We start from the raw sequence: 26387 nt of genomic DNA on the forward strand, positions 1-26387 counted from the left end.
TGTCTAATTATATCATGTATTAAGTATGCATCGCCTAATTACGTCATGTTTTATGAATGCATAGCCTAATTACGTCATGTATTAGTATGCATTGTCTAATTATATCATGTATTAAGTATGCATCGCCTAATTACGTCATGTTTTATGAATGCATAGCCTAATTACGTCATGTATTAGTATGCATAGCCTAATTACGTCATGTATTAAGAATGCATCACCTAATTATATCATGTATTTAGTATGCATCGCCTAAATGCGTCATGTTTTATGATAGCCTAATTACGTCATGTATTAGTAGGCATAGCCTAATTACGTCATGTATTAAGTATGGATCGCCTAATTACGTCATTGTTGAAAACGCATGGCTTCACACTGATGCAGTCACCTGGTTCCCACAGGGTGTTCCGCTGAGAAACCGACCACCCAAGTTTGGACTTATGAATGCAACTCCTGCAGTGATCTTTATGGCATCTTTTGTCTTCTGCTCTGCTGGGAAGCATTTTGTCCTTTTGGCAGGATGAGCAATAGCTGTCCTTCTAAATGGACAATGGAAATGTATTCACTGGCAGAAGTACTTTCTGTGTTAAAATTCAAGCTTGGGTCTTTTGCTTCTTCATATTTCACTTATTTATCATTGCCAGTTGCCCAGAGGCAGAGCACAGCTATGATGCGCTTTTACGAACACATCCGTACATAGTTAGGGGGACATTAATAATGGGCTTTTGCTACGACATTACCAGCACCCTTTTAGAGACATAATGAATAACTAATGCATATTTGTTTGTCATCTATATTTTTCCAAATGACCTTAGCGTGCTCATTTAGTCAAGACTCTGCAATTCATTGCTTTCTATACGTTCAAACTTCTCCGTGTCATCCCATACATCATGTGCTTAATGTTTGTGTAACTCACAGACACACTATTGATGCTTTTTCTGCAGGGCATGGCTTGCACTGGCATTTCAGGAGTGGGAGCTGCCCACTGTAATGAACGTGTACATTAACCTGCTGGCGTACGTTATTAATTTCAGTCGTGATGGAGTTCGCTTGTCACCAGGGCCATTATTTGCCAATTTGCCCTGCTTATAAACCTGCTTCACTGCCCTGATATAAATTCATAGAAAGAATATAGTGCATGGGCGCACTGTGAGGGGCCGTTAAGCTCCTGTCTAATGGCTTATGCTACACCTGAGGGACGACTCGCTGCTAAACCGCCAACTTGTCATTTGCTGACGTGATAGCAAGAGTAATTTATTACAGACAAACTCATTAAAGTGTCCAACTTTTTAAAACTCTTCCAACATGGGGTTTTGGACAGTTGAGCAGTGCGTTTCTATGACTCACTGGAGTAGAACGTAAAATCCCAGCATCCCTAATTGTCCTAATATATTTTGTCAGCAGTGTTTTGTAACTCCCTCACTTAGTCTTGGGGTACTACTTGTCAGTTCAGAGGGCTTAAATTAAGTCCACATGTCCGGTTGGCCCTCCTTATGGTCTTTCAGTTGATTTCATCATCTGAATTGTCTCAGAGAGCAGAATTTGACCCCAGTCCTTCTTTATTGGTCAACCATCTCCTCTTCAGGTCAGAGTTGAAACTTTGGCACTTTGGCCTGCAATTCCTCTCTGCTGTGTTTAGCGCCGGATGAGATGCACTTTGCTTGACCGGTGTGTCAGTCTGCAGAGGCACGTATTCTATACTGAGATTGGTGAATGAAGACAGCTCAACTGTCAAGCGCATGTTTCAAAAGCGCGTGTCTAATTGTCTGGCAGTCTGTGGAGGTGGCGGAGGAATGTGAAGGGTTGTAATTAAACCCCCCTGCACTTGCACCCGAGCCCGGCTGCATGTCATCATTCATATACAGTACATGTGCAGACTCACTGCTGAACCACATGAAGAGCGTCATACTGCCGCAGACAAGTAGAAATGTGAATTTTTCAAGATTAAATGTGCCAGTGCATAGCGATAAAGAACTGCCAGAACTGCATTATGTAGATATTTGTCGTTTGTTTAATCTGCTAATGCCAGACTGAGCTGGAAATTGAAACTGTGTAATAGCTGCATCTTTAACAAGGTGAGGAAAGACCCTTTCTCAGGTGGTATTTGTTGTGACAGCCTTGTTACCTCAGTGAGGGCAGTGCCGGTTTCTCCCTGGGCGACGCTCTCTCTCTCTCTCTCTCTCTCTCTCTCTCTCTCTCTCTCAGTTTGGTGTCTCTTTGGATAGGGCCCAGAGTTTGCAGATTGCTGACTGGCACGCAATCGCTTGTCTCTAGTGGGGCAAGTGCTGCACACGCCAAGATTTGTCTTTCTCTCATTGTCCCACTCTGTTACAACTTTTCTTTCTTTCTTGCTCGCTTGCTTTTCTGTGTTAAGACTGAAGGTTATGTGAATCATCTTCTATGGTCAGACATGATCTTATTATTGTAACACGGTGGCCTGAAAAGCTCTCCATCAAGCAATCTTTCTGTCCTCCCTAAAAGTCTAATATTTTGTGGAAAGGCAAAATTGCAGCCAGTCAAACATATTTGGTGTTCCACCCATCTGGAGACCAACCATGAATGATGGTTGAGCCCGCTCTGTCATACTCACTATTTTTCTAGACAGTCATTACTCTTTATATCAGTGATTCTCAACTAATGGCTGTTCTGATAGGGTCACGGTCAACTAAATGCACATAAATTGCTTCTAATGGTATAACTGTGCATTATTAGAATAGCTTAATAAATAGGCTTTGCAACTTTTAGCTGAGAATAAGTCCCATATTTTTACATTAATTTCAAAGGTCTGTGCATCAAATCAAACTCTGTATTTTGCCTCAGATTCATCTGTCACTTAGCAGATTCTAAATGAAAATCACTGAAAGCTACACAAAATGTGACCAAGAGTAAATACGACTTCACTTGCATTTAGAGACAGTTTTTATGCTATTCAGTCTATATTGTGTATAATAATTGTACATATTGTTTTTGTATATTATTTTTGCCTGTGTACATACTGTTCAAATGTTTGGGGCCGGTAAGATTTTTAAAGTTTTTGAAAGAAGTATCTTCTGCTCACCAAGGCTGCATTTATTTAATCAAAAAATACAGTTAAAACAGTAAGACTGTGAAATATTATTACAGTTTAAAATAACAGTTTTCTATTTGAATATATTTTCAAGTGTAATTTATTCCTGTGATGCAAAGCTGAATTTTCAACAGCCATTACTCCAGTCTTCAGTGTCAGAGATCATTCTAATATGATGATTTTATCACAAAATATTTCTTATTATTATTTAATTTTCAACTCCAGTCTTCAGTGTCAGAGATCATTCTAATATGATGATTTTATCACAAAATATTTCTTATTATTATCACAGTTGTGATCACAGTTGTGTTGCTTAATATTTTTTTTGGAAACCGTGATACATTTTTTCAAGATTCTTTAATGAAGTCCAAAAGAACAGTATCTACTTTAAATATATATATAAAGGAGCCCCTACCAAGTATTGAGTACATGTACAGTAAATTAACATACTTTCCAGAAGGCCAACAATTCACTAAAAATGTTTTTTTATTGGTCTTATGAAGTATTCTAATTTGTTGAGATAGTGAATTGGTGGGTTTTTGTTAAATTTGAGCCAAAATCATCACAATTAAAAGAACCAAAGACTTAAACTACTTCAGTCTGTGTGCATTGAATTTATTTAATACACGAGTTTCAAAATTTGAGTTGAATTACTGAAATAAATGAACTTTTCCATGACATTCTAATTTATTGAGATGCACCTGTATATATAGTAAACATAAATTTCATACTGTCACTTTCGATTAATTTAATGCATTCTTGTTAAATAAAAGTATTAATTTATTTAAAAAATAAAAAAATATACAGTATTCTATAGTTTATATCAATATCAGTACATTTGAATTTTGAAGATCTTTTTTTTTCTCTTTTATAAGATAAACAATTTTACTACTATAGCCTATTGCCTTGTCCAATGTAAAATCTGTAGCAGAAATAGCTTGCTTTATAGTTGTGTTTCCTATCTTTTGTACCTTTTTCTGACTCTTATGTTCCCATATATAGCCTCATCAGTAAGGTTCAAATACCCTTTCATCAACACCAAACCAGTTTCTCATAAATATGTATGAAAAAATAATCCTCATAAATGTGTTTGCAATTCATATTTACACTGAATATCCTTTAACATTCTAATTACAATTAAAATGGCCATTATTACAGAGCACCATGTTGGAAAACATGCAATGCTGTGGATAAAAACAGACACCAATTAGCTTCTACTCAAACTGAAGCAGTTTGACAAATACAGCCTCTGTGGTTTTCTAACTGCATTTCGTTTGGTATTTTTAATGGAAAAAGAAAACCGTAAAGAGATTTGTATTGTGGAGAAATGACTAAAGATGAATGTATGGGGTCTTTACTGTATGTATGTTCTGCTGTGTGTGCCATTCACACAGTTTGACAACAACCTACATATATTATTTGGTTTTCTTACTTTTAAAAAGTAATTGAATGTGTATACAAAAGATAAGTAAAATGCATGTGCACCCCTGGAAACTCTTGCAATATATGACGTGTTGTGCATCTTGCATGTTTGCAGTCAGTTAGAAGTGATGTTTTTTATACATACAGAGGAGATTATGTGTTGGTACATTGTGAGTCTGGCCTGTGTGTGTGTGATTAAATGTATGTTTCAGGTGAGATATAATGGAGTGACAGGCAGGAGCCCGGACTCAATCCTCTTAACATGCGCGCTGTGTCTTTAGAGGCATTCTGAAGTCTCCTCTTCTCTCCAGGCTACACACGCAAACATTTTCCCTCCAGCCTGTCACTCTCATTTAGTGCCACCATCACAATTTCTTACTGGAGTGACTGGCAGCGGTAAGGGCTGCATTAGCATTTTCACTGCCTTACCATCCAGAGTAATTGAAGAGGACGGTGCAGCATGTGACCAAAATATCTATCCTTCTGTCCGTCCTTCCGTCCATCTATCTATCATTCTGTTGTTCTATCTATCTATCCATCTATCCATCTATCCATCTATCCATCTATCTATCTATCTATCTATCTATCTGTCTGTCTGTCTGTCTGTCTGTCTGTCTGTCTGTCCGTGTCTGTGTCCGTCTGTCTGTGTCCATCCGTCCGGACTATCTGTCTGTGTCCGTCTGTCTGTGTCCATCCGTCCGGACTATCTGTCTGTGTCCGTCTGTCTGTGTCCATCCGTCCGGACTATCTGTCTGTGTCCGTCTGTCTGTGTCCATCCGTCCGGACTATCTGTCTGTGTCCGTCTGTCTGTGTCCATCCGTCCGGACTATCTGTCTGTGTCCGTCTGTCTGTGTCCGTCTGGCCGGACTATCTGTCTGTGTCCGTCTGTCTGTGTCCGTCCGTCCGTCCGTCCGGACTATCTGCCTGTGTCCGTCCGTCCGTCCGGACTATTTGTCTGTGTCCGTCTGTCTGTGTCCGTCCGTCCGGACTATCTGTCTGTGTCCATCTGTCTGTGTCCGTCCGTCCGGACTATCTGTCTGTGTCCGTCTGTCTGTGTCCGTCCATCCGTCCGGACTATCTGTCTGTGTCCGTCTGTCTGTGTCCGTCTGTCTGTGTCCGTCCGTCTGTCCGTCCGGACTATCTGTCTGTGTCTGTCTGTGTCCGTCCGTCCGGACTATCTGTCTGTGTCCGTCTGTCTGTGTCCGTCCGTCTGTCCGTCCGGACTATCTGTCTGTGTCTGTCTGTGTCCGTCCGTCCGGACTATCTGTCTGTGTCCGTCTGTCTGTGTCCGTCCGTCTGTCCGTCCGGACTATCTGTCTGTGTCTGTCTGTCTGTCTGTCCGTCCGGACTATCTGTCTGTGTCTGTCTCTCCGTCCGTCCGGACTATCCGTTTGTGTCTGTCTGTCTGTCCGTCCGTCCGTCCGTCCGTCCGGGCTATCTGTCTGTGTCTGTCTGTCTATCTAAGCCTGTGAATTTGCCACATTACTGCACATTTGTGAGTCATGAGGTAACTTCTATTGTTCCTGTTGTCTTATCCAATGCATCAGTCAGCCAGTGAGGTTTTATCTATATTCACAAAGCTTCCGTTGTACTCAGTGACACAGGTTCTGCAGATAAGACCACTGTGAGTTATCATTGTACTGTACCACACCAGAGGCAGATGTTCTCGTATGTTGATGCTGGATACACACACAGAGCAAAGATAAGTTGAAGTCTGTCTGTTTTCCTGCTGCCTATAGCTAGAGGGAAGTTATGGAAAATAAGGATGATGTTCTTAGAAGGAGATAAGTTACATGACCCAACAATGTGTGTGAACAAGACAGATATTTGGAAAACATAATTCTTGGAAACAACAGTGAAGTTTAAATTGATTTTCCATGAAATGGAAAATAATGGTACAGCTGAAGTGCATTTGAATCGGAGAGAGTTTCTTGGCAGCGCACACCAGGATTACTGATTTCTTTTTTTCCACCAGCAGCACTCCAAATGTTTTTGTGAAGAAGTAAAACCTTTTAAGGTCTGTGAAAATAAGCAAAGGGGAATGAACACAGGTCAAATGATGTAACGTAAATGGATCATGGGTAATAGATACAGGGAAAGCACAGCACACAACCTAAAATTAAACTTCTGCTCAATGTGCCTGGCTTTATTTAAACAGAGAAGAGAAAGCAAGAGAGAAAATGAACTGAGCTGGTTATATTTCAAATATAATACATGTAAAACAATCATATCTTATTTATTTATTACATTTTTTTAAGAAACACTGTGAATATCAAAATTACTTTTTATTTAACCCTTTACTAAAGCTTCCATGATTCTTCCTTGTCCCGTATATGAGCACTGATTTAAAATAAAAAATACATTTGACTTATTTCAGTGAAACATCAATAAACTCTTAATTCAAACATTTCAAAACAATATATTACATCATCTCTTAAAAATGTAAAAAAAAATTGTCATAGCTTTTCAAGTATTTGGATGGAAGGATAGATGCAGACAGTAATTCTATGGCTAAGTATGCACAATGTTATTCTTATGTAACTGATTTCTGTGCAGTGATTGGCCAAGATCTGATCAAACTGTCTCCTGACAGGTGGCCCAGACAGATGGCCTCGTCCAATGGGCTGTGTCGGTACGGGGCCCGCATCGACTGCTGCTGGGGGTGGACACGTGTCTCCTGGGGCCAGTGCCAGCGTGAGTAACTGCTGCTATAGGGGTGAACAGTGCTATGGGGGGCCAGCTTAGGGTGCTTCTAGACTTCCATGATGCTATAACCTTCTTTTAGCCACTTAACATCAGCACAGCAAGTCACCAGTTGCCATATTTGAAATACATTTGATTAGCTTAACAAAACTGAACAAAACCTCTGTGGACAATACTCTGTCCTAAGTTTGGCATAATGTTTTATTTGCTGGATCCGTTTGATTCCACCACATACTGTATAATGAATTGGTGACTTGCAATGCCCTCACTGAAGTGGTAGCTGCAAGGTCAGGACACATGGCTGAAAATAAGCAAGACTACATCCTGGGATATAATGCTTCTGAATTTCATGCTAACAAACTGGGTTAGCTGTAAGAAAATACCTGCCAGTTGTCTGTCTTTGAGATATTCCTCATGACACCCAATATTATGTGGTTCAGTCATTTGGAATAATTAAAAGGTACAATGAGCAGTTGAGTCAACAGCACCACATTCCTGCAGGATTCGTTTGAGGTCTAAAAAAGACAGAGAAGTCCACTCATGTATTTAAAAAAGCACATTTAAAAACATTAATTTTTTACAGACTTAAAAGTTATTTGTTTTTTTTTAATTAAAGAATTTTTAAAGTGCTGTACAATAAAAATAAAGAAAAGTAAATAAGATAAGCAAGTATTACAAATCATAAAAATAATGACATTATTATTATTATTATTATTAACCAAAATGCAAATAAAAATGACAACAGCAATAATGTATTATTATTGTTGCTGTTTTGTTGTTGTTGCTGTTGTCATTTTAATTTTGATATTATTATTATTATTATTATTATTATATAAGTAAAATTTTGTTGTTTGTAAGTTGCATTACCCATAATACCCTTAGTTGGAGCTAGTGGTGTGGATTTTGTCAGATATGTAATGTGAGATCACTAAAGAAAAGTGCATTCATCTCAAACTAGAAGTGATGAGACCTCTCAAATCTTACACCGCATTAATCGCATAATGATTTTCAAGCGCGGATTAGCTCATTTTATTGCGTTATCATGGAATCAGAGGATGTGCTTCCCCTGCTCATATTAATAGCGTCTCACGCTTCATTTATCAGCTTCCATATGTTCGCTGCAAATCTAAAAATGATACAGCATGCTTCCGAACGAATGTTTGACCGTATCACCAAATGGAAGCAGCCTAGTGATGATTCATGGGTTATTCTGTGATGCATGATGATATTAGCGGGACAATGTATCGGGCAGCCTGACAAATGTGAGATTCTCTGCATGGCTTGTGCACTTGATAGACCAGCTGTTGCCTTTGCTGCAGAATTGCAGTTTTTCTGGGGGTCACATGCTGAGGGGCTCCAAAAGCTAATGCTAATGCTTCTATGCTTGCAACATTTTGACCATATTTTGTAACATGACGCAATGTTTTCTTTGTGTGACTGTGTGCGGATGTGTGCAAATGTCTCTCACACTTCACATGGTAGAGGTACGCCTTTGTAAATTTCATATTCTTTGCCCAACAAAGACTGTATTATATGAGTATGCTTGACACAGAGGGCTGAGAACTGTAATTGGAAGTAAATAAAGATGCACAACGGACTGATTCTGTCCTCAATCACGGACGGCAAGGCTGCCAGCGGTTGAACTCACAATTTTGGCAGAGAATAGAATGTGCGCTGGGGGACGTTAAGGGCTCCATCAGGACTGATTACGGGATCGCTGCATCTCACATCTTTGATGAAATTCCTGCGGTTTGTTTTGGCCGGTCGGTGATCATACGGGGTGAAGATACACACTGAGAACGAAGGCCGTAATTAATGCATCCCCGAACACAGACTCCTCTGGGAAAGTGAATTGCTCGGCTCTGAAATGCTTTTCAGATATTCATCCAGTCAAAGGTTTCGCTAGGCGCCGCAGTCATATCTGCCTCCATTCACACCTCAATAACAGGAACATGAAGCTGCAATATTTGACTTTTTCAAAACAGCTGGTTTAGGGGGCAGCCCTCGGCTTCGTGGGCTGAATTGGTGATTAAGATTAAACCTCGCACAGCCGAAATTAGATTCCCCACTCATAACACCCTAATCATCTAGAGTTAACAAGATCTCAAGCTGAGGATGAATTTTGATGAAGTTCCTTCACGAGGCAGCGCGACGGCTCAGTGCGAGAGTGGAATCCTGTGTGGTGAAATATCTCACATCTTGGACTGTAATCTCTCTCTCATTCTCTCTTGAAAAGCTGGATTTTAAAGGAACGTTCTGGGTTCAAGACAAGTTGAGCTCTATCAACGGCTTTCGTGGCATAATGTGGATTACCACAGAAGATCATTTCGACTCATGCCTCAGGTTAAAAAAAAGACAAGGACTGTGAGTCTACATTAAAATATGTGCATTACCGGTTTAAAAGTTCGGGGTCAATATGATTTTATTTTTTTTTTAAGAAACTGATATTTTTAAAATATCATATATATTCAGTAAGGATGCATTAAATTGATCAAAAGTGACAGTAAATTTTTTTTTTAAGAAACTGATATTTTTAAAATATCATATATATTCAGTAAGGATGCATTAAATTGATCAAAAGTAACAGTAAAGACATTTCAGTTACAAAATAATTGTTTTTCAAATTAATTATTAAAAAAAAAAATATTTCATTCATCAAAGAATCATGAAAAATATGTATCACATTTTCCACAAAAATAAAATAAGCAGCAAAACTGTTTTCAATATTGATCATAATAAGAAATGTTGCTTGAGGAGCAAATCAGCAAATTAGAAGGATTTCTGAAGGATCATGTGACACTGAAGACTGGAGTAATGATGCTGAAAATTCAGCTTTCCATCACAGGAAGAAATTGCATTTTAAATTATATTCAAGTAGCAAACATATATTTCAAATTGTAATAATATTTCACAATATTTTTGTTTTTGCTGTATTTTTAATTAAATAAATGAAGTCTTTGTGAGTATAGGAGACTTCTTTCAAAAAAAAAAAATTTTTTTTTTATACCAACTCCATAACTTTGGAACAGTACATTTCAACATTATATACATTACATTAATAAGCAATATGTATGTTGGCATGAGACATATGTAATAGAATCACTTACTGACATTGACTGTTGAAAGTTATATCAAGTCTGTAAAGCCGCTGAAACTGGTATTTTCGACATGATTCATGAAACACATTGGTAATTTAAATCATCCACCTAGAAAAGTAATCCCAAATCAAAAGGGCCATTTTTAACAGGTTAATTTGTGTTAGTGCTTTAACATAAATAAAAGCTTCCTTTTAAACCTTCCCGAATGCTGACCAGCTTCACTTGAATTGAAAATGCATCACTGTAACTGAGATTTGAACAGAAGATTAGGGCTTATCTGAACACCCTTTATACTGTAACAGGTGTTCTCAACTCTGGCCCTCGAGGTCCACTTTCCTGCAGAGTTTAGCTCCAACCTTGATCAAACTCACCTGCCTGTAACTTTCTAGTGAGTCTGAAGACCTGCCGGAATATGGTAAAAATTCAGTAACATGGTATATATCAAAGTACTAAAAGCATCAGTTAATTTAAAGTAATTGGCCCTCATGAGGACAAGAGAAGTCAGGCAGGACAAGGTGTGGGATGGTATCAGAGAACAGGATTTAAGAATTGAACATCTGCAACATTACAGTATACTGTTCCTAAGCTGCTCCTAAAATACCAACTCAGCAAAGTATTACTCAAATGTTTGAGCATCAGTGGTTCGCAGGGGAATGTGTGTTAGGCTGACCTGACTGAGGAACTGCACAGAAACCTTTGTTACAGAGGCAGTCCGGCCTGGGCAAGAGAACATAGGAACTAGAGGAGTGGAACTCTGTTTTGTGGACCAATGAATCCAACTCTGAAGACAAATTTTTTTTTTTCAACTTTGGAAACAGGTTGAGCATTGTTGAACAGTGCTTTGATATAGTGTTTTGCACTTTGCAACACATTTAATGAATTATATGAAATGTGACCCTGGACCACAAAACCAGTCAGAAGGGTCAATCATCTGAACGCTGAATAAATAAGCTTTGAACTTTATATGTGTCTGAATATTAAGAAATTCAGATTTTTGGGGTTGGTCAATTTTTTTTAATTTTTTTTTATGTTTTTGAAAGAAATCTCTAATGCTCACAAACATTAAAAATACAGTAATATTTTAAAAATATTATTACAATTTAAAATAACTGTTTTCTATTTTAATCTCTTTCTAAATGTAATTTATTCCTGTGACGCAAAGCTGAATTTTCAGCATCATTACTCCAGTCTTCAGTGTCACATGATCCTTCAGAAATCATTCTAATATGCTGATTTGCTGCTCAAGAAACATTTCATATTATTATAAAACATTATTATTATTATATTTTATTTATTCATATCTTTTTTGAGGATTCTTTGGTTAATGTATATAATGTATATATAATGAAATTGAAATTAATCATGAAAAAGATAATTATGTAACTTTTTTTCCATGAATATGAGAACATTTAATAATATACTGTAATTCGTATCACCACGTGAAATGTGAGAGACTTTAGGCTGTGTGTATGTGTGTATTGTATGTGTTGCATTTGTAATGCTTGTCCATCATCAGCATGGCTCCCATGTAATGTTTTCATCTCACATTTAGACCAAGCTTCTTTTTATTTTTATTTTTGTCTGGCCGTTTGTTTTGCAGCTCTCTACGTCTTAACCCACAGAGTAATCAGGATAAGGTGCCAACCCCAAGGTTAGCACCACATCATATTTCCTTTGCAATCATCTTGCCTGAGCGTCATTCAGTCCATGCATCCACTGAATCCCGAGTTCCCGTTTATTTATAGTCCTCCACATGCGCTTCTCCTTTGAGAATATCCTGATATCTTGTGAACATTTCACACCTGCTCCTGCTACCATTGGAATATCTGGACCCTCTAGGATATTTGGATATCACTGTTTACATTCACTTATTTGTTTACTCCCCCTCATAAACCTCAAAGGATCTCACATCAAGAGTGTTTTCAGCAGTTTTAACACTTTTATTTAGAGCAGAGTAGAGAGAGGACAGGAAATGGAGAATGGAAGCAGGAATTTTTGCAAGCCAAATTTAAGCTTGCATCACCCATAGCGCAGCTAAATGTCATCCATCTATTTTTTGGGGGGTAACTTAGATGAAAAACACATGACCAAAAAAAAAAAAAAATTTGACTATTTGTTCTGTAGAGAAGATTAAGACTTTTTGTAGTGGTATAATTTTATTAACATGAAAGTTAAATGTATAAATAATGTGTATATATATATATATATATATATATATATATATATTCTTTATGTGCAATTGAGTTGTATACAAACATTTCAGTTTTTATTTGAGTACTTGTGATTATAATAATATAAACCTTTAATTTTATAGTAATCTACCAAATGAGAGGGTTTTTTCCCCTTAGGAAGAGCAAACAATTGGTATTGACAGTAATACTTTGAAATATTACAGTATTAGCCTACAATTTAAAATAATTGTTTTTCATTTTAACATTTTTTAAATGTAATTTATTCATTTGATTGCAAAGCTGAATTTTCAGCATCATTACTCTAGTCTAAAGTGTCACATGATCCTTCAGAAATCATTCTAATATGCTGATTTATTATTAGAATTATCAGTGTTGGCAACAGCTGTGCTGCCAAATATTTTTTTGGAAACTGGGATACTTTTTTTCAGGATTCTTTGATGAATAGAAAGTTAAAAAGAAGAGCATTTATTTAAAATAGAAATCTTTTCATTTCTGAAGATCTTGTTACACTGAAGACTGGAGTAATGATGCTGAAAATTCAGCTTTGCATCACAGGAATAAATTACATTTTAATGTATATTAAAATAGAAAAAAGTTATTTTACATCATAATAATATTTCACAATATTACATTTTTCCTGTATTTTTGATCAAATAAATGCAGCCTTGATGAGAAAAAAATCAAAAACGTTGTGATCCCAAACTTTTGACCGGTAGTGTATATAGTCATTAAGTAATTTATTTGTTAATTAATTTATTCATTCATTATTAACTTTTATAGAATTATCTATATGTGTCTAAACAAAGTCAACATTTTAAATCACTCAAAAATATCTTAAGGTGACATTACAGGTCTGGCACAAACCACTAGGCCGGGGCTTTGCAAGGTTTATTGATTTTTCCTGCTCTGAAAAATCATTATTAGCCTTTCACATTCTTAGTGCGACTTATTCTGAATTGTATGTTCATAAAATTCACCAATTACATTTTCTGATGTATCTCTTTGAAGCTCATGTGTCATCAGAGCGCATGGACTTATAGGTATGCTATGCCGAGAATGAAGGTCTCCGGGGATGGAGGAGCACTTGTGCTGAGCGTTTTGAAGCCAGCTGAACCATTTGATGTGGTTTGTGAATAACGGGTACTTCCCTTGGCCCATTTCGCCTGTGGTTTGTGTTCCAAGTGCCGGCATTCACTGAACCGGACCGCAGCAGATAGGTTTCTCTTTAAAGTCCCTTCCTTAAGCTCTTCATTCGTCAGCACTTAAAAATATAACCAATGCCTGTGATCACACAACGTCTCACCTGGATTAATCCATGATTTCATCGCATTTGATAACTGTCTGGCCGGCGAGATAAGGCAGCCGCCCGGATAAACTCTCAATGTCAGAGAACTCTGCCTCTTTCCTTGTTTGTCTCCTGCCAGCTTAGGCTTTACCACCAAATTAGGGCCCGTGTTTGTCCTTTTGTGTTTTAACCTTAGGGTTTGATCTTACTGTTCAACTTCTATATCGAATGACACAGCTTAAAAGTGAGGTGAATATGTACCTTTGATTAGCTTACTCAAACTAATAAGGTAGAATGAGATGGGTTGATTATTATCGCACCATTTTTCCAGAGTGGTCTAATGCCTTTTCGCCTTTGTGCGGTTTGAACAGGCTGAAAGCAGATATCTGTGTCTCTTTAATCTACTGTACGCACCAGCAGGATCTAGTCTTGCTTTCACCATCTGGGGTCCAGTGGGTTTTGAGTTGAAAACACTGCAAAAGTCTTTTTTATTGTCATATGTTTGTACTCACATCAGTCTTAGCTTTTTTTGTCTTAGCTCCTCTCTCATTGTGAGAATGGCACCAGTGATGAAAAGTAACAGCTCTGATAAGCCTCTATAATTGGAGACTCAATGAAGCTTTGAATGAAAATTAGTCTCAGCCGACCGCAGACTCGGCTGTGAACCACCGCTGAGTGTTCTGCTGTAAGTCTGGTCTAGTCTAGACCAGTCTAATGTCACAGGGAGGGAGGTACGGCGCACCGCAGCTGGTGTTTTGTCTTGCAGTGTACAGATCAAACTGTGCACACTCAGTCCTCATAGAATGAGACTGCAAATAGAAAATGTGCTGCACTGAAGGTGATAAAGTAGCTATAAGGAACCATTTTTGAATACACTACCAGTCAAACGGTTTTAATCATTATGATTTTTTAAATATTGTTGAAAAAAAAAGTTTATTATTCTCGCCACAGCTGCATTTATTTAATCAAAAATACAGTAAAAACTGTAAAATTGTGAAATATTATTTCAATTTAAGAGTAATTTGAATATGTTTTGAAATATGATTAATTCCTGCGATATCAAAGCTGAATTTTCAGCATCATAACTCCTCAACGTCTTCAGTGTCACATGATCCTTCAGAAATCATCATAATACGATGATTTGCTGCTCAATTATTGACAATACCGAAAACAGTTTTTGTTGCTTAATACTTTTGTGGAAACTGTGATACATTTTATGCATTCAAATAAAAAAACTTCTTTTAAATTTTAACAATATTTCACTACTGTTTTTACTGTATTTTTGAGGAGATAAATTCAGACTTGGAGGGCATAAGAGACTTCCCTTTTTTTTCAAACCTTTGAGTGTATATATTTTATTCTTATTTTTCAACAAATATAAAAACAAAATAAACATATAATTAAAAATAAAATAAGTATTTTTTAGATTATGTAATGATAAAATGTTTAATGTCGAAACTAACCCTACTTTATGAAAAATATACAAAAAAATATAATGCCAGTATTATCCATACTAAAGACCCATATTGTGGCATATTTATATAACTATAAAAAAAAATACTTTGAAGCATACTTTAAAACTTTCACTAAAGAATATGCCATTTGGACATCTTTGACATACACTCTAAAAAATGCTGGGTTAAAACAACCCAATAGCTGGGTTTGTCCCTTTTTAACCCAGCGCTGGGTTATATTTAACCCAGCATTTTTTAGAGTGTAGACTTTTAATATGCTATGTTTTTTAAAAGAATAATACTAACCTGTTAACAGCAAGTTCCTTTACTATATACTAGGAGTAATAATCTAATGTTACATTTTAGGTAGCATTACAGTAAAATACTGTTAAATGTACAGATTTTAGAAGTAAAAATTAAGTTATCTTATAATTAACAGTGAAAAAACTTAAACTGACGTTCCCTGCATGACACTTTCAATTTGATGGTATTTCATTTAAGTAAATATGTTTCTTGTTAGTTTTTGATATCAGTTGTGTATATTAGGGCTTTATGTTACATATAATGTTGTTAAATTATTGTTTCTTGCATTTACCGTTGTGTGTTACCATGATAGTTTTTTGTACAGGTTTATTTTTTACAGTGTACTACTTGAAACATAATTTGATTTGCGTTGCTCTAATCCTAATCTGCCATACTATATAAAACAGATCCATTTCCTGTGCCATTAATTAGCAGCAGGACTGCAAACACAGACCTCTCATGAGTCGTATGAGATGGGATTAAGCTTTTTTTGTTTTGTAATTTGTCTGTTTTTGTCTCTGTTTTGAAAATGGCAAATCCTAAATTTACCCGCATATCAACTCAAAAGGATGTTTTCCCCCAGTCTAGATCTTAAATGTTTCTGATGTTGCACAGCTCTGGGCTGCTTCCCAATCCAAATGTGAGATGTAATGAGTGAGGTGGACCGTACACTCGGCATGTCCCAGGTTCATTAAAATAACCAAGGCAAACAATAAATTATTTATGTAGGGGTCGAGCGTTCCAAAATAATGTTTTTGTGGATCTCTCGCCACAATATCCTCAAGGTCTAATTGTACAGACACTTATTTCCCACAGCAAGAATGGCAGTTTTTTTCTTAGCACGAAAACTAAAGGCTGTTTTGTTACATGTTTCCATGTCTATTGCATAGACTCTTGCATGACATTTGGTGTAAAGTGATACTGATGATCTTTTCGCTTACAGCGGTATGTCAGCACGGATGCAAACACGGAGAATGCGTGGGACCCAACAAATGCAAGTGCCATCCAGGTTATACAGGAAAAACGTGCAACCAAGGTAAGTGCTAAAGTGTATGTTTAAACACACTGGGTTATGTTCGAATTCTGGCTGAGATTTTTATTTTGCAGGTTTTTAAATGGATTGAATACAGTTCACCAAAAATCACACTAAAAAAGGTTAAACCAGTAAACCATTAACATACTTCTCACACATTACAACAGAAATAAACATGAAAACATGGTTTTTAAAAACTTTTAAAAAAACTGTTCTTAATATATATATATTTATATAGTTATTATTTATACATTTTTTTTATTTTTGTGTGTGTGCTTTTGTGAAGCTCAAGCAGTAGAGCATGGGTTTGATTCCCAGTAAAATTACCATGTTTAAACAGATAAAAATGTATGCCCTGTAATGCCGTGTACCTTTCTTTGGATAAAAGTGTCTGCCAAATGCATAAATGTAAATACCCACAATGTAATATATATATATTTATATAGTTATTATTTATACATTTTTTTTATTTTTGTGTGTGTGCTTTTGTGAAGCTCAAGCAGTAGAGCATGGGTTTGATTCCCAGTAAAATTACCATGTTTAAACAGATAAAAATGTATGCCCTGTAATGCCGTGTACCTTTCTTTGGATAAAAGTGTCTGCCAAATGCATAAATGTAAATACTCTCAGAGGAAGATGAGAACTTGACATAACAAAATACATTTATTAATTTTTTATATATATATATATATTTATTTATTTAATTTAGGGTCTGTGCAGCTGCTGTTAAACATGAAATTGTGGGTCATTGCAAACTTCATAATCATAATAACAATTTTGCATGCACATACTGTATGCATATGTGTGTGAAAACGTTGCATGCATGTTCATGACCCTAAATGTGACCCTGGAGCACAAACCCAGTCTTAAGTCGCTGGGGTATATTTGTAGCAATAGCCAAAAATACATTGTATGGGTCAAAATTATTGATTTTTCTTTTATGCCAAAAATCATTAGGACTTTAAGTAAAGATCATGTTCCATGAAGATATTTTGTAAATTTCCTACTGTAAATATATCAAAACTTAATTTTTGATTAGTAATATGCATTGCTAAGAACTTCATTTGGGCAACTTTAAAGGCGATTTTCTCAGTATTTAGATTTTTTTGCACCCTCAGATTCCAGATTTTCAAATAGTTGTATCTCGGACAAATATTGTCCTATCCTAACAAACCATACATCAATGGAAAGCTTATTTATTCAGCTTTCATATGATGAATAAATCTAAATTGACCCTTAGGACTGGTTTTGTGGTCCAGGGTCACAAATGAGAAACTGTCACAAAATGTAGAAAAACTTCCTAGGTTAACCAGTATTTCCACAGATCAGTTTTGTGTTACAGGTCAAATTGACCTGCAACATACTGTAATACAAAGGTTAAATCAACCTCTCTATTACAAAGCACCAATTTGTATTGCAAAGCACCACTTGCATTATTTAAAAGCCTCTGGATGTAGATGTCACCCTTTGGCTCTACACAGAACAATGTATTGGCACTAATGGGCTTTTGTATTGAGTCATATAGTGATTCAGGATGTGACGTTTCCCTTAAGCAGATAATATCTCAATTACTGCCCTAAGAACCCTGCACTGAAAATAAAACTGAGCCGGGGGACTAAATTCTGTCTGAAGTTGTCTCATCAGAAGAATGCTGGCGTCTGAGATAACCCCTGATTTAAAACAGCAGATTTCCATTTGAGAGGAGAAGGCTGGGAGACTTAAAGAGAGGATTCTGTGCCCTTGGAAGGCGAAGGGAGAAGGTGTAATTAAAAGAGAGGGAAGCAAAGGGAAAACAATCCCCTTTGGAATGTGGAATAGAATCTTTTCGATTTTGCCTTGCGTCAAGGTTTCATGTCAGGTAGATGAGACAGCTTTTGCCTTGCTGCCCCGGCGGAAATGTTGTCTTTTTTTCATGCATTTCTATCAGCTTCGCTAGGCTCTCGTGGCAAGAGCGATTAAAAGAATCAGATGGTTTTTAGAGGTTTTGACAGATGATTGTCATGCCCAGGGCTTGTTTGTCTTGCATGTTTAAAACATGGTTTGACAGGTGCTGGTTAGCGTGGACACCTGGGTGGCATATTAAAACCATCAGTGCAAATAAATAATCAAGCCTTTAATTTTCGGTGTGACTCACTCAGTGGTTTTTTTTTTTTCAAGCCGCCAAGTGTTTTTGTTTATTGAAATTATCTGTAGCAAAACAACCAGCATGCAAATTAAATTATACCACACAAGATGCCCAATCACTTGTATTTCGTAAGATATTGAAATAATTGCTAATATTATTCATGGTTTATTTTGATTCCTGTGTGAAATCTTAGTTGATACTTTCACGTTTGATCCTAGCAATGCAATGATTACTGAAAGAAAAAGCTCTCCAGAACAAGCATTTAGTTAATGATTCATATACAGTATAATATAGCTAAAATACCAATATTAATGTAAGTGCACACTCAGACCTGATTTACTAAGAGCACAATCGCATGTGCAGTCCAACAGATTGCATGAACACTTTTTATGTGCGATTTACTTAATATCCATGCAAAAAGTAACACACAGAAATAGGTTGCACGTTAAAACACAGGGTTATTATAGCTAACTAAAGCTGAAACTAAAATTAGAACCATAAAAAAGTTGTTACTTGAAATAAAATAAATGTTAACTGAAATAAAATATTTTAAAAACAATATATTTTGTATTCTGGCTATATTTTAGCCAGGCAACATTTCTCCTTTTAATTTAGTTTAACTTGATGCAGTAATAACTAAAGCTAAAACTGATATAAAAATGAAGTATATGGAACTATATAGACACACACACACACATACAGTATATACAGTGTGTGTGTGTGTGTGCATTTGTTAAATATATTACACATTAATTCATTTTTAATTAATTAATATGTTTCATAAATAAATATGTTATGTTGCTTTGTATTTTATATGAATACATTTTTAATTTCATAAATTAAAAATACATTATAATAGGTATATTTTCTTTTTGCATGCTATTAAACTTGCACATTTTAAAAATAAACCGGGGTCTCAGTGTTAAAAGGATCGGCCACAAGTGATTAGTGTGCAGATAAACCACGAGGAGAGCTGAACAGAAATAATGATAAAGAGCTTAGTACTAAATCCATGGCAATGAGGTGGGATAACACCCACAAAGTTAAATAACCAAATTGGGATTTAAAGGTGATGCGTGTCATTGTTTCGATCTTAACATACTTTCACCTATCCCAGTTTAACATGCAAAGACAAGTATGTCATTTTTAAGTTGATTTTCCACCAAAAAGTGCAAACACTGGGCTCTGTGGTCCTATTAAAATGTATTATTTTTGAAAATAAATAGAAACTGATCAACCTGACAGAGAAACGTTGACTAAACCAATGCCGTACATTTGGGGCAAAACTATTTGTTTATCCAAATCAGGTTGTCATTGGCTGGTTACCCAATTTACCTTTAGGTTATATTATATATTTGATAGAAATGCATTCTGAAGACATTTTCTTTAGTTGAACACTGCTTGACATTTGTCGTCTTGATCTTTACAGAGACACAGATCTCCCTGGTGACATGTAGGACAGGAGTTCATGCAACTCAAACTCAGCCTGCAAAAGGCCATGAAGCGCATCTGTAATAAAGCAATAAGTCTATGCATGACTGAGATTTGACCACAGTTCTATAAAATTATGTAGTTCTGATTGTAAATTCTGACTGGAGGAGCCATGTTTAAAGATGTTGCAAACTTCATCAGCATTTTGAAAATATGTTTACGGTTGCCACTGCTTAACGGATGTGTGGAATCTGAGCTAGGGCTGCGCGATAAATCGAAATGGAATCGAGATCGCGATTCGACAGAAGCTGCGATTGTCATGCGTATCTTTCAGCGAAGCACGGTATTGATTTTATAATGTAGTTATAATCATTTAAAACAAAAATTTGCAGTTAATGCACGATTAGCGTTCGCCTGCTCATTTTGTCTGCAGTTGCTCTTCACTGTAACATCACTGTCATGGAGATAATATGAGGCAGATGGGCATCTTTGCCCAGAACAAATAAACTCATTAAAGCACTAATCCATTTAGGAGTGAAGTGACACAGAGCTGCATTCGGCTCTCCGTGGATCAAATCAATTTAATAAGATGCTAATTTTCAGCGGGGGTCTCTGTAAATGAGAATCTGCTTACCTGCTGTTCCCGAGGCCTGTCAGGAATCCATTATGGGGCATCAAGTATCGTAAAATACTTTCAGACAGTAAGATAGATCTGCTTTTTGGTGAATGCACGTCTAGCAATGTGTCCTCTGTGTCATTCTATTTATAGTTCACGATAAACGCTCATTTTATTAAAGGGATAGTTTAATCTGAAAATTCTATCATCATTTACTCACCTAAATGTTCATTATTTGGGTAAACTATCCCTTTAAAGGGAGCATATAATGGAGCTTCTACGGTTTGCTGCGATTATTTTTAATATCATGCATAAATTGTCATGACTACCTGACAGATAACAAAATAGATGTTCTAAGATAGTGTCTTGTCAAACTCTGATCCATTTGGCAAAATAGTTAGATATCATATGGGTTAGCTTATTTCAAATCTACAACTTTTAGTGGGATTGAACAGAATTCTGGCTGAGTTTGGGCATTTTTCAATTGGTTAGGCTGAGAGACCATTTTAAACCTGTTTTGTTCATATTGATGTTTACATGATGCACATTCTGAACACCGGCTTATTCTGATTGGAGAAAATAAATATAGATACAATATAGTCTTAAAGTTATGCCAGCGAATTGTACAGCTCAGAGAAAGAATGAAAAATATCATGTAAAGCTAAACTATGACTTTTCTGATGTAAGAAACCTTGACTAAAATTAAATGTAGTCTTCAGGGCAAACATAAAGTAAAATCTGGAAAATGTGGTTTCTTTAAGGTTTTCCTTATTGTCTTCCTGGTACAAAATCATAAAGCTCACATATGGATGCAGTTTTCAAAAGCTGACAGTCTACATCATGAATGTTTGATTTTCAGAATGCCGGGGGCATAATAATGGTTAATCTGTTTTGTTTTGACTTTTCTGATGTAAGAAACCTTTACTAAAATTAAATGTAGTCTTCAGGGCAAACATAAAGTAAAATCTGGAAAATGTGGTTTCTTTAATGTTTTCCTTATTGTCTTCCTGGTACAAAATCATAAAGCTCACATATGGATGCAGTTTTCAAAAGCTGACAGTCTACATCATGAATGTTTGATTTTCAGAATGCCGGGGGCATAATAATGGTTAATCTGTTTTGTTTTTTAAAAAACACTGTTCATTTCTGTGTATTATTTAGGAGTCAGAAAGCCAAGCGCAGCTGAGGGGATTATATGGGATTCTTTACATGTCGTCATATAATTAAGCTGTAAAGCGCCAGCATTGTTCTGTAACACTGATGTCCCCTTCTTTTCTCCAGTGTCAGTCACAGACAGTTGTTGGTACTGCACTGGTTATTTTTAAAAGCTGAAGACTATGAACACATTAAATACCAAAGGCCACTATTTTTAGGTTTTGTCTTTTTGTTAATTGTCTATAATAATGTCTGCTGCTCCAGAAGAAAAGGGATCAGAATTTTATAGTCATGATGGTTGATGCTCACTATGTAATTATGCACTTTTTTGTTTTATCCAAAAATTAGACTGAGGACAAAAACATCTGATCAGGATCTGTACTATCCATTTTCTGCAGACCAGGAATGTAACTGTACCCTTTCCTTCAAAGAAATCATGGAAGCAAAATTTACTTGTGCTTTCAACATGAAACAGCATTGGCAACCCATTTATGTTTTATTTTTTTGAGTGAAATAGGAAATTTGACAGTAAAAATTGTAGGACAAGTCTTTATTTTATCCATCAGAAATGTAATTGATTGTGAAGATGGCTCTTTATATCACAGATGGTTGAAGGGACCATAAAGGAAAACAAATACATGCTTGTTTCTTTATAACCTTCATTGATTTTTCACAATAAAAGCTGGGGCATTTATCAAAGTCTACATGATAGCAACATTTAGTGTGTGTGTGTAATTCACATTAAGGCCAGGAATGTATTTTATATGTGTATATTATAATAATTATATATGTATATAGTCCCACCAAATATATATATATATATATTCTGTTGGACATGCACTAATAAATCACACCGATATTCTACATTATTAGACCAGGAATGTATATAAATAATTAAGTAAATAGGGTAATTTTTTTTTCATGCTGACTTTATGTGCCCCAGCCGTTGTTTTTTTTTGTTTTTGTTTTTTTTTTAATCAATGACTTATAAAGAAAAACAGTATGTATTTGTTTTTAATATTTTTATATTCATTTGTTTTTATCAAAATATAATGACTTTTTCCGCATCAGACATGTCTCTCTTCTGATGTTACCAAGGCAATGTGGGTGGGTTAATATTAATGAATATTATCATTTCACAATCAAGCCCCGTACTTCATTGCTTAGCTCTGAACCTGCTGAAGTTAAAAGCACTGCCAGTGCTGTTTCATTCTATCTACTAATTTGCATATAATCTTTTCTGAATGATGTTATTATTCTCCTCTACAGGAATACGGACAGCTCAAAGGTGTGTTTTATAAATGTTTTTGTCCACATTATCATGTGTGCTGTTACCTGTCTGTTTTCCTCACTCCTAAAGAAGAGCAGGGCTATGTTAGCCCCCCATTATGGCACAGTCACCCTCCCGTTTTTGTTCCCATGGATCACCAGCCGATTGCGGTGCCTTCGGAGGGTGAGCTAATCCTCTGTGTGTGATTTTCTTGTAAGCCTGCTTACCGGATGATGCCTGCGTCTGCCCCAAGTGCCACCTCTCTGGCCCACATGCATGGTGCAGTCTGCTTAGCCCAGCGAGAGTGAATACTTTCCCTTTTGCAGATCCCCAAAGCCTCCACAGGCATGGCCGGAATGACACGGAGAAAGCCATGCATGCCTTGGCAGAAACATACACTCATAAGCCTTTAAGAGGCTGTCCCGTTTCACCCTGCTCTCTTTCTCTTACACACATATCCTGTCTGTGTCTGTCAGTTCCTCTGAACTTCTAAAGCAGGGCATCTTTCATCTGCGAGCATTCAAGTGGCTGCCCGGCTGCTCTCTTTCTCTTTAACCTTCTGCCTGTCTCCTCTATCTCAGGCCCATCTCCAACTGCCAAACAAATATCCTGTCATTCAAAAAGTGTCTGTCATGTTGTTGTTGTTGCTGTTGTTGTCTGCTTCTGAGGTAATTCTGTTTGTGATTTTTCAAACAGATGTGTAGTTTCCAGCTGCTCTCCTCCGGTCTCTTTCTCTTTAACCTTCTGCCTATCTCCTCTATCTCAGGCCCATCTCTAATTCCCAAACAAATATCCTGTCATTCAAAAAGTGTCTGTCATGTTGTTGTTGTTGTTGTTGCTGTTGTTGTCTGCTTCTGAGGTAATTCTGTTTGTGATTTTTCAAACAGATGTGTAGTTTCAAATGAACTGACCATGGTAACAGTAGCCAAAATTCCAAGTTATTAATGCAGTTAATTGTTTGTTGTTTTTTTTGGTTTTTTGTGGTGGTAAAATTATATATGTATGTTTTTTTTGGGTTTTTTTTATTGATTCATATTATTATTATTATTATTATTAACATTTTTGTCTCTGAACAATGTATACATAATGGTGGGGGAGGGACAAAAAAATAAAAGCAGACATTTAATACTACTACAATTATTATTTTTTATTATTATTATTACCCCAGCAAACATTGCATGAATGAACACTACATTCTTCAGAAAATGACAAATATATATATTTTTGATTTTGCAAAATTAACAATAACTGTAGTAACTACAGGACACACTGGTTAACATGGTACATGTTTTAAGGTTGGTATGATAGCTGGTAAATAATCTCTTCAATCATTTTTTTTTTCTAAATATTGTTTCTACACTGATCTTAAGTGCAGCACTCAGAATAGGCCGCGGTCACACTTTCCATATGGAAAGTTATTTAGTCTACCTGCTTTCTGTTCTGGGTTTTCAACACCTTCACACCTCCTACTCTCCAGTTTCTCCCTTCAGACTGGACAATTTATTTTTTGTATTTCTTATCATTAGTTCACTATGTGTTGCTGCTCAGAGCTGTCTCTTTTCAAGTATGGCTATTCTAGGAATGTGACATTTAATTTCTGCTGTTTTCAGCTTTATTTGAGTGAGCAAATGGCCAATGAGTCTTCTGTGATGGGTTAGTCTCCTCTTCACCTCTCTAGACAGAAGCACAAGTTGCTTCATTTTTCTTTCAGAGATGAATTTGTCTACGTGCTGCTCAGAGAGTTGAGTTACTTCCTGAACCACTGAGACATCAGAAAACTGTAGAGGAGAAATGTAGACCAGAGGGAAAGTCAAGGTAGAGATGTAGATGAGGTTCTGAGATTTTACAGATGATTTGATATTGCTTGTTATAATGTGTAATACTGATTAGATATTTAGTTTTCAGGAACTGAATACTACATAGTTATTTCTTAAAGGGATAGTTCACCCCAAATTTAAAATTCTGTTGCTATTCACTCTCGCTCATTCCAACCCATCTTACTTCTTTCCTGAAAAATAATAGCAGACGTTTAAAGAGATAGTTCACCAAAAATGAAAATTACCTGAAAATTGATTTACCCTGAGTCCATCCAAGATGTAGATGAGTTTGTTTCTTCATCAGGACAGGTTTGGAGAAATGTATCATTACTTCACTTGTTCATCAATGGATCCTCTGCAGTGAATGGGTGCCGTCAGAATGAGAGTCCAAACAGCTGATAAAAACATCACAATAACCCACAAGTAATCCACACCGCTCCGGTCCAATTAAAGTCTTGTGAAGCCAAAAGCTGCATGTTTGTAATAAATTAATCAAGCTGTTTTTAACTAATCTGTTGCTTGCTATCCATTGCTTACTCCTGGTCTGAATCAGGAGAGAACTCTGCGCAGATCAAGCAGTGTTTACATGCTAAACCAGTTCTAAACAAACATGTCGGTGGATTTTGATGTGAGAGGAAAACAGAGGATGGAAGTTTTCATTGTAGGAAGCGTTATTATGGATTATTTTAGCCAGAAGCGACATTTTAAAGTTAAAACGCCTTAATGGAGGATTTGTTTCGTACAAATACACAGCTATTCACTTCACAAGACATTAATTGATCGACTGGAGTCGTGTGGATTACTTCTAATCCTTCAAGTGTTTCTACTAAATTTATCATATGGGTTTGGAAGACTCCGAAAATAGCGCATAGGTTGTTTGAATCATTTTTATGTTTTCTCGACATCCCCGTCCCCATTCATTATGTTTAAAGCATCATGAGGGTTCAAAAGTGATGACAGAATTTTTGTGTGAAGTTTTTAAATATATTTATATTTTCATATGAATTTTAGAATTAGAATAATATTTGAATACTTTATTTCATTATTTAATGATTGCATGATTAATCACATTTTCAACTATTTCTACTTATTGACAACAAAGTGTTGCAAATGCGCAGATGAAATCTACAAGAAAAGAATGTGTCAAGGAAGGGGTCAGCGTTAGTCAATTATGTCCCCAAACATCGTGAAATTGCTGCCTAATTATGAATTTAAATTCAGTCTAAGTGTGTAATCACAGCTTCAGCAGCTCAGAACTGTGTGCTTACAAAGAAATGTCGCACGGTTTGAAAAAGTGTTAAAGACTCATCTCAATTTTCTATTCATGCATAGATTTTCATTGCATTGAAATGGTTAAACTTTGAAAACAAGAGATTTATGTTGTCTTTGTTTAGAATATAATAGTCGACTCTTGCTAAG

General features: G+C 36.2%; 1 protein-coding gene across 6 annotated transcripts in view; it reads left to right on the forward strand.

Moving 5' to 3' along the window:
- Positions 1 to 26387, forward strand: part of LOC107684276 (nephronectin-like) — a 44642-nt gene that overhangs the window by 2881 nt on the left and 15374 nt on the right. For 2 of the 6 annotated variants that reach the window (XM_016480507.1, XM_016480511.1), the window contains exons 2-5: positions 7080 to 7180; positions 11888 to 11938; positions 16465 to 16557; positions 23242 to 23334. In XM_016480507.1, coding sequence (XP_016335993.1) covers positions 7080 to 7180; positions 11888 to 11938; positions 16465 to 16557; positions 23242 to 23334 — 338 coding nt within the window. The remainder of the gene's footprint in view (positions 1 to 7079; positions 7181 to 11887; positions 11939 to 16464; positions 16558 to 23241; positions 23335 to 26387) is intronic. The other 4 variants (XM_016480508.1, XM_016480510.1, XM_016480509.1 and 1 more) reach the window with 4 other exon arrangements.

Source organism: Sinocyclocheilus anshuiensis, unplaced genomic scaffold (assembly GCF_001515605.1).
Source record: "Sinocyclocheilus anshuiensis isolate Anshui unplaced genomic scaffold, SAMN03320099.WGS_v1.1 scaffold1371, whole genome shotgun sequence".
In the NCBI taxonomy this organism is placed as follows: Eukaryota; Metazoa; Chordata; class Actinopteri; order Cypriniformes; family Cyprinidae; genus Sinocyclocheilus; species Sinocyclocheilus anshuiensis.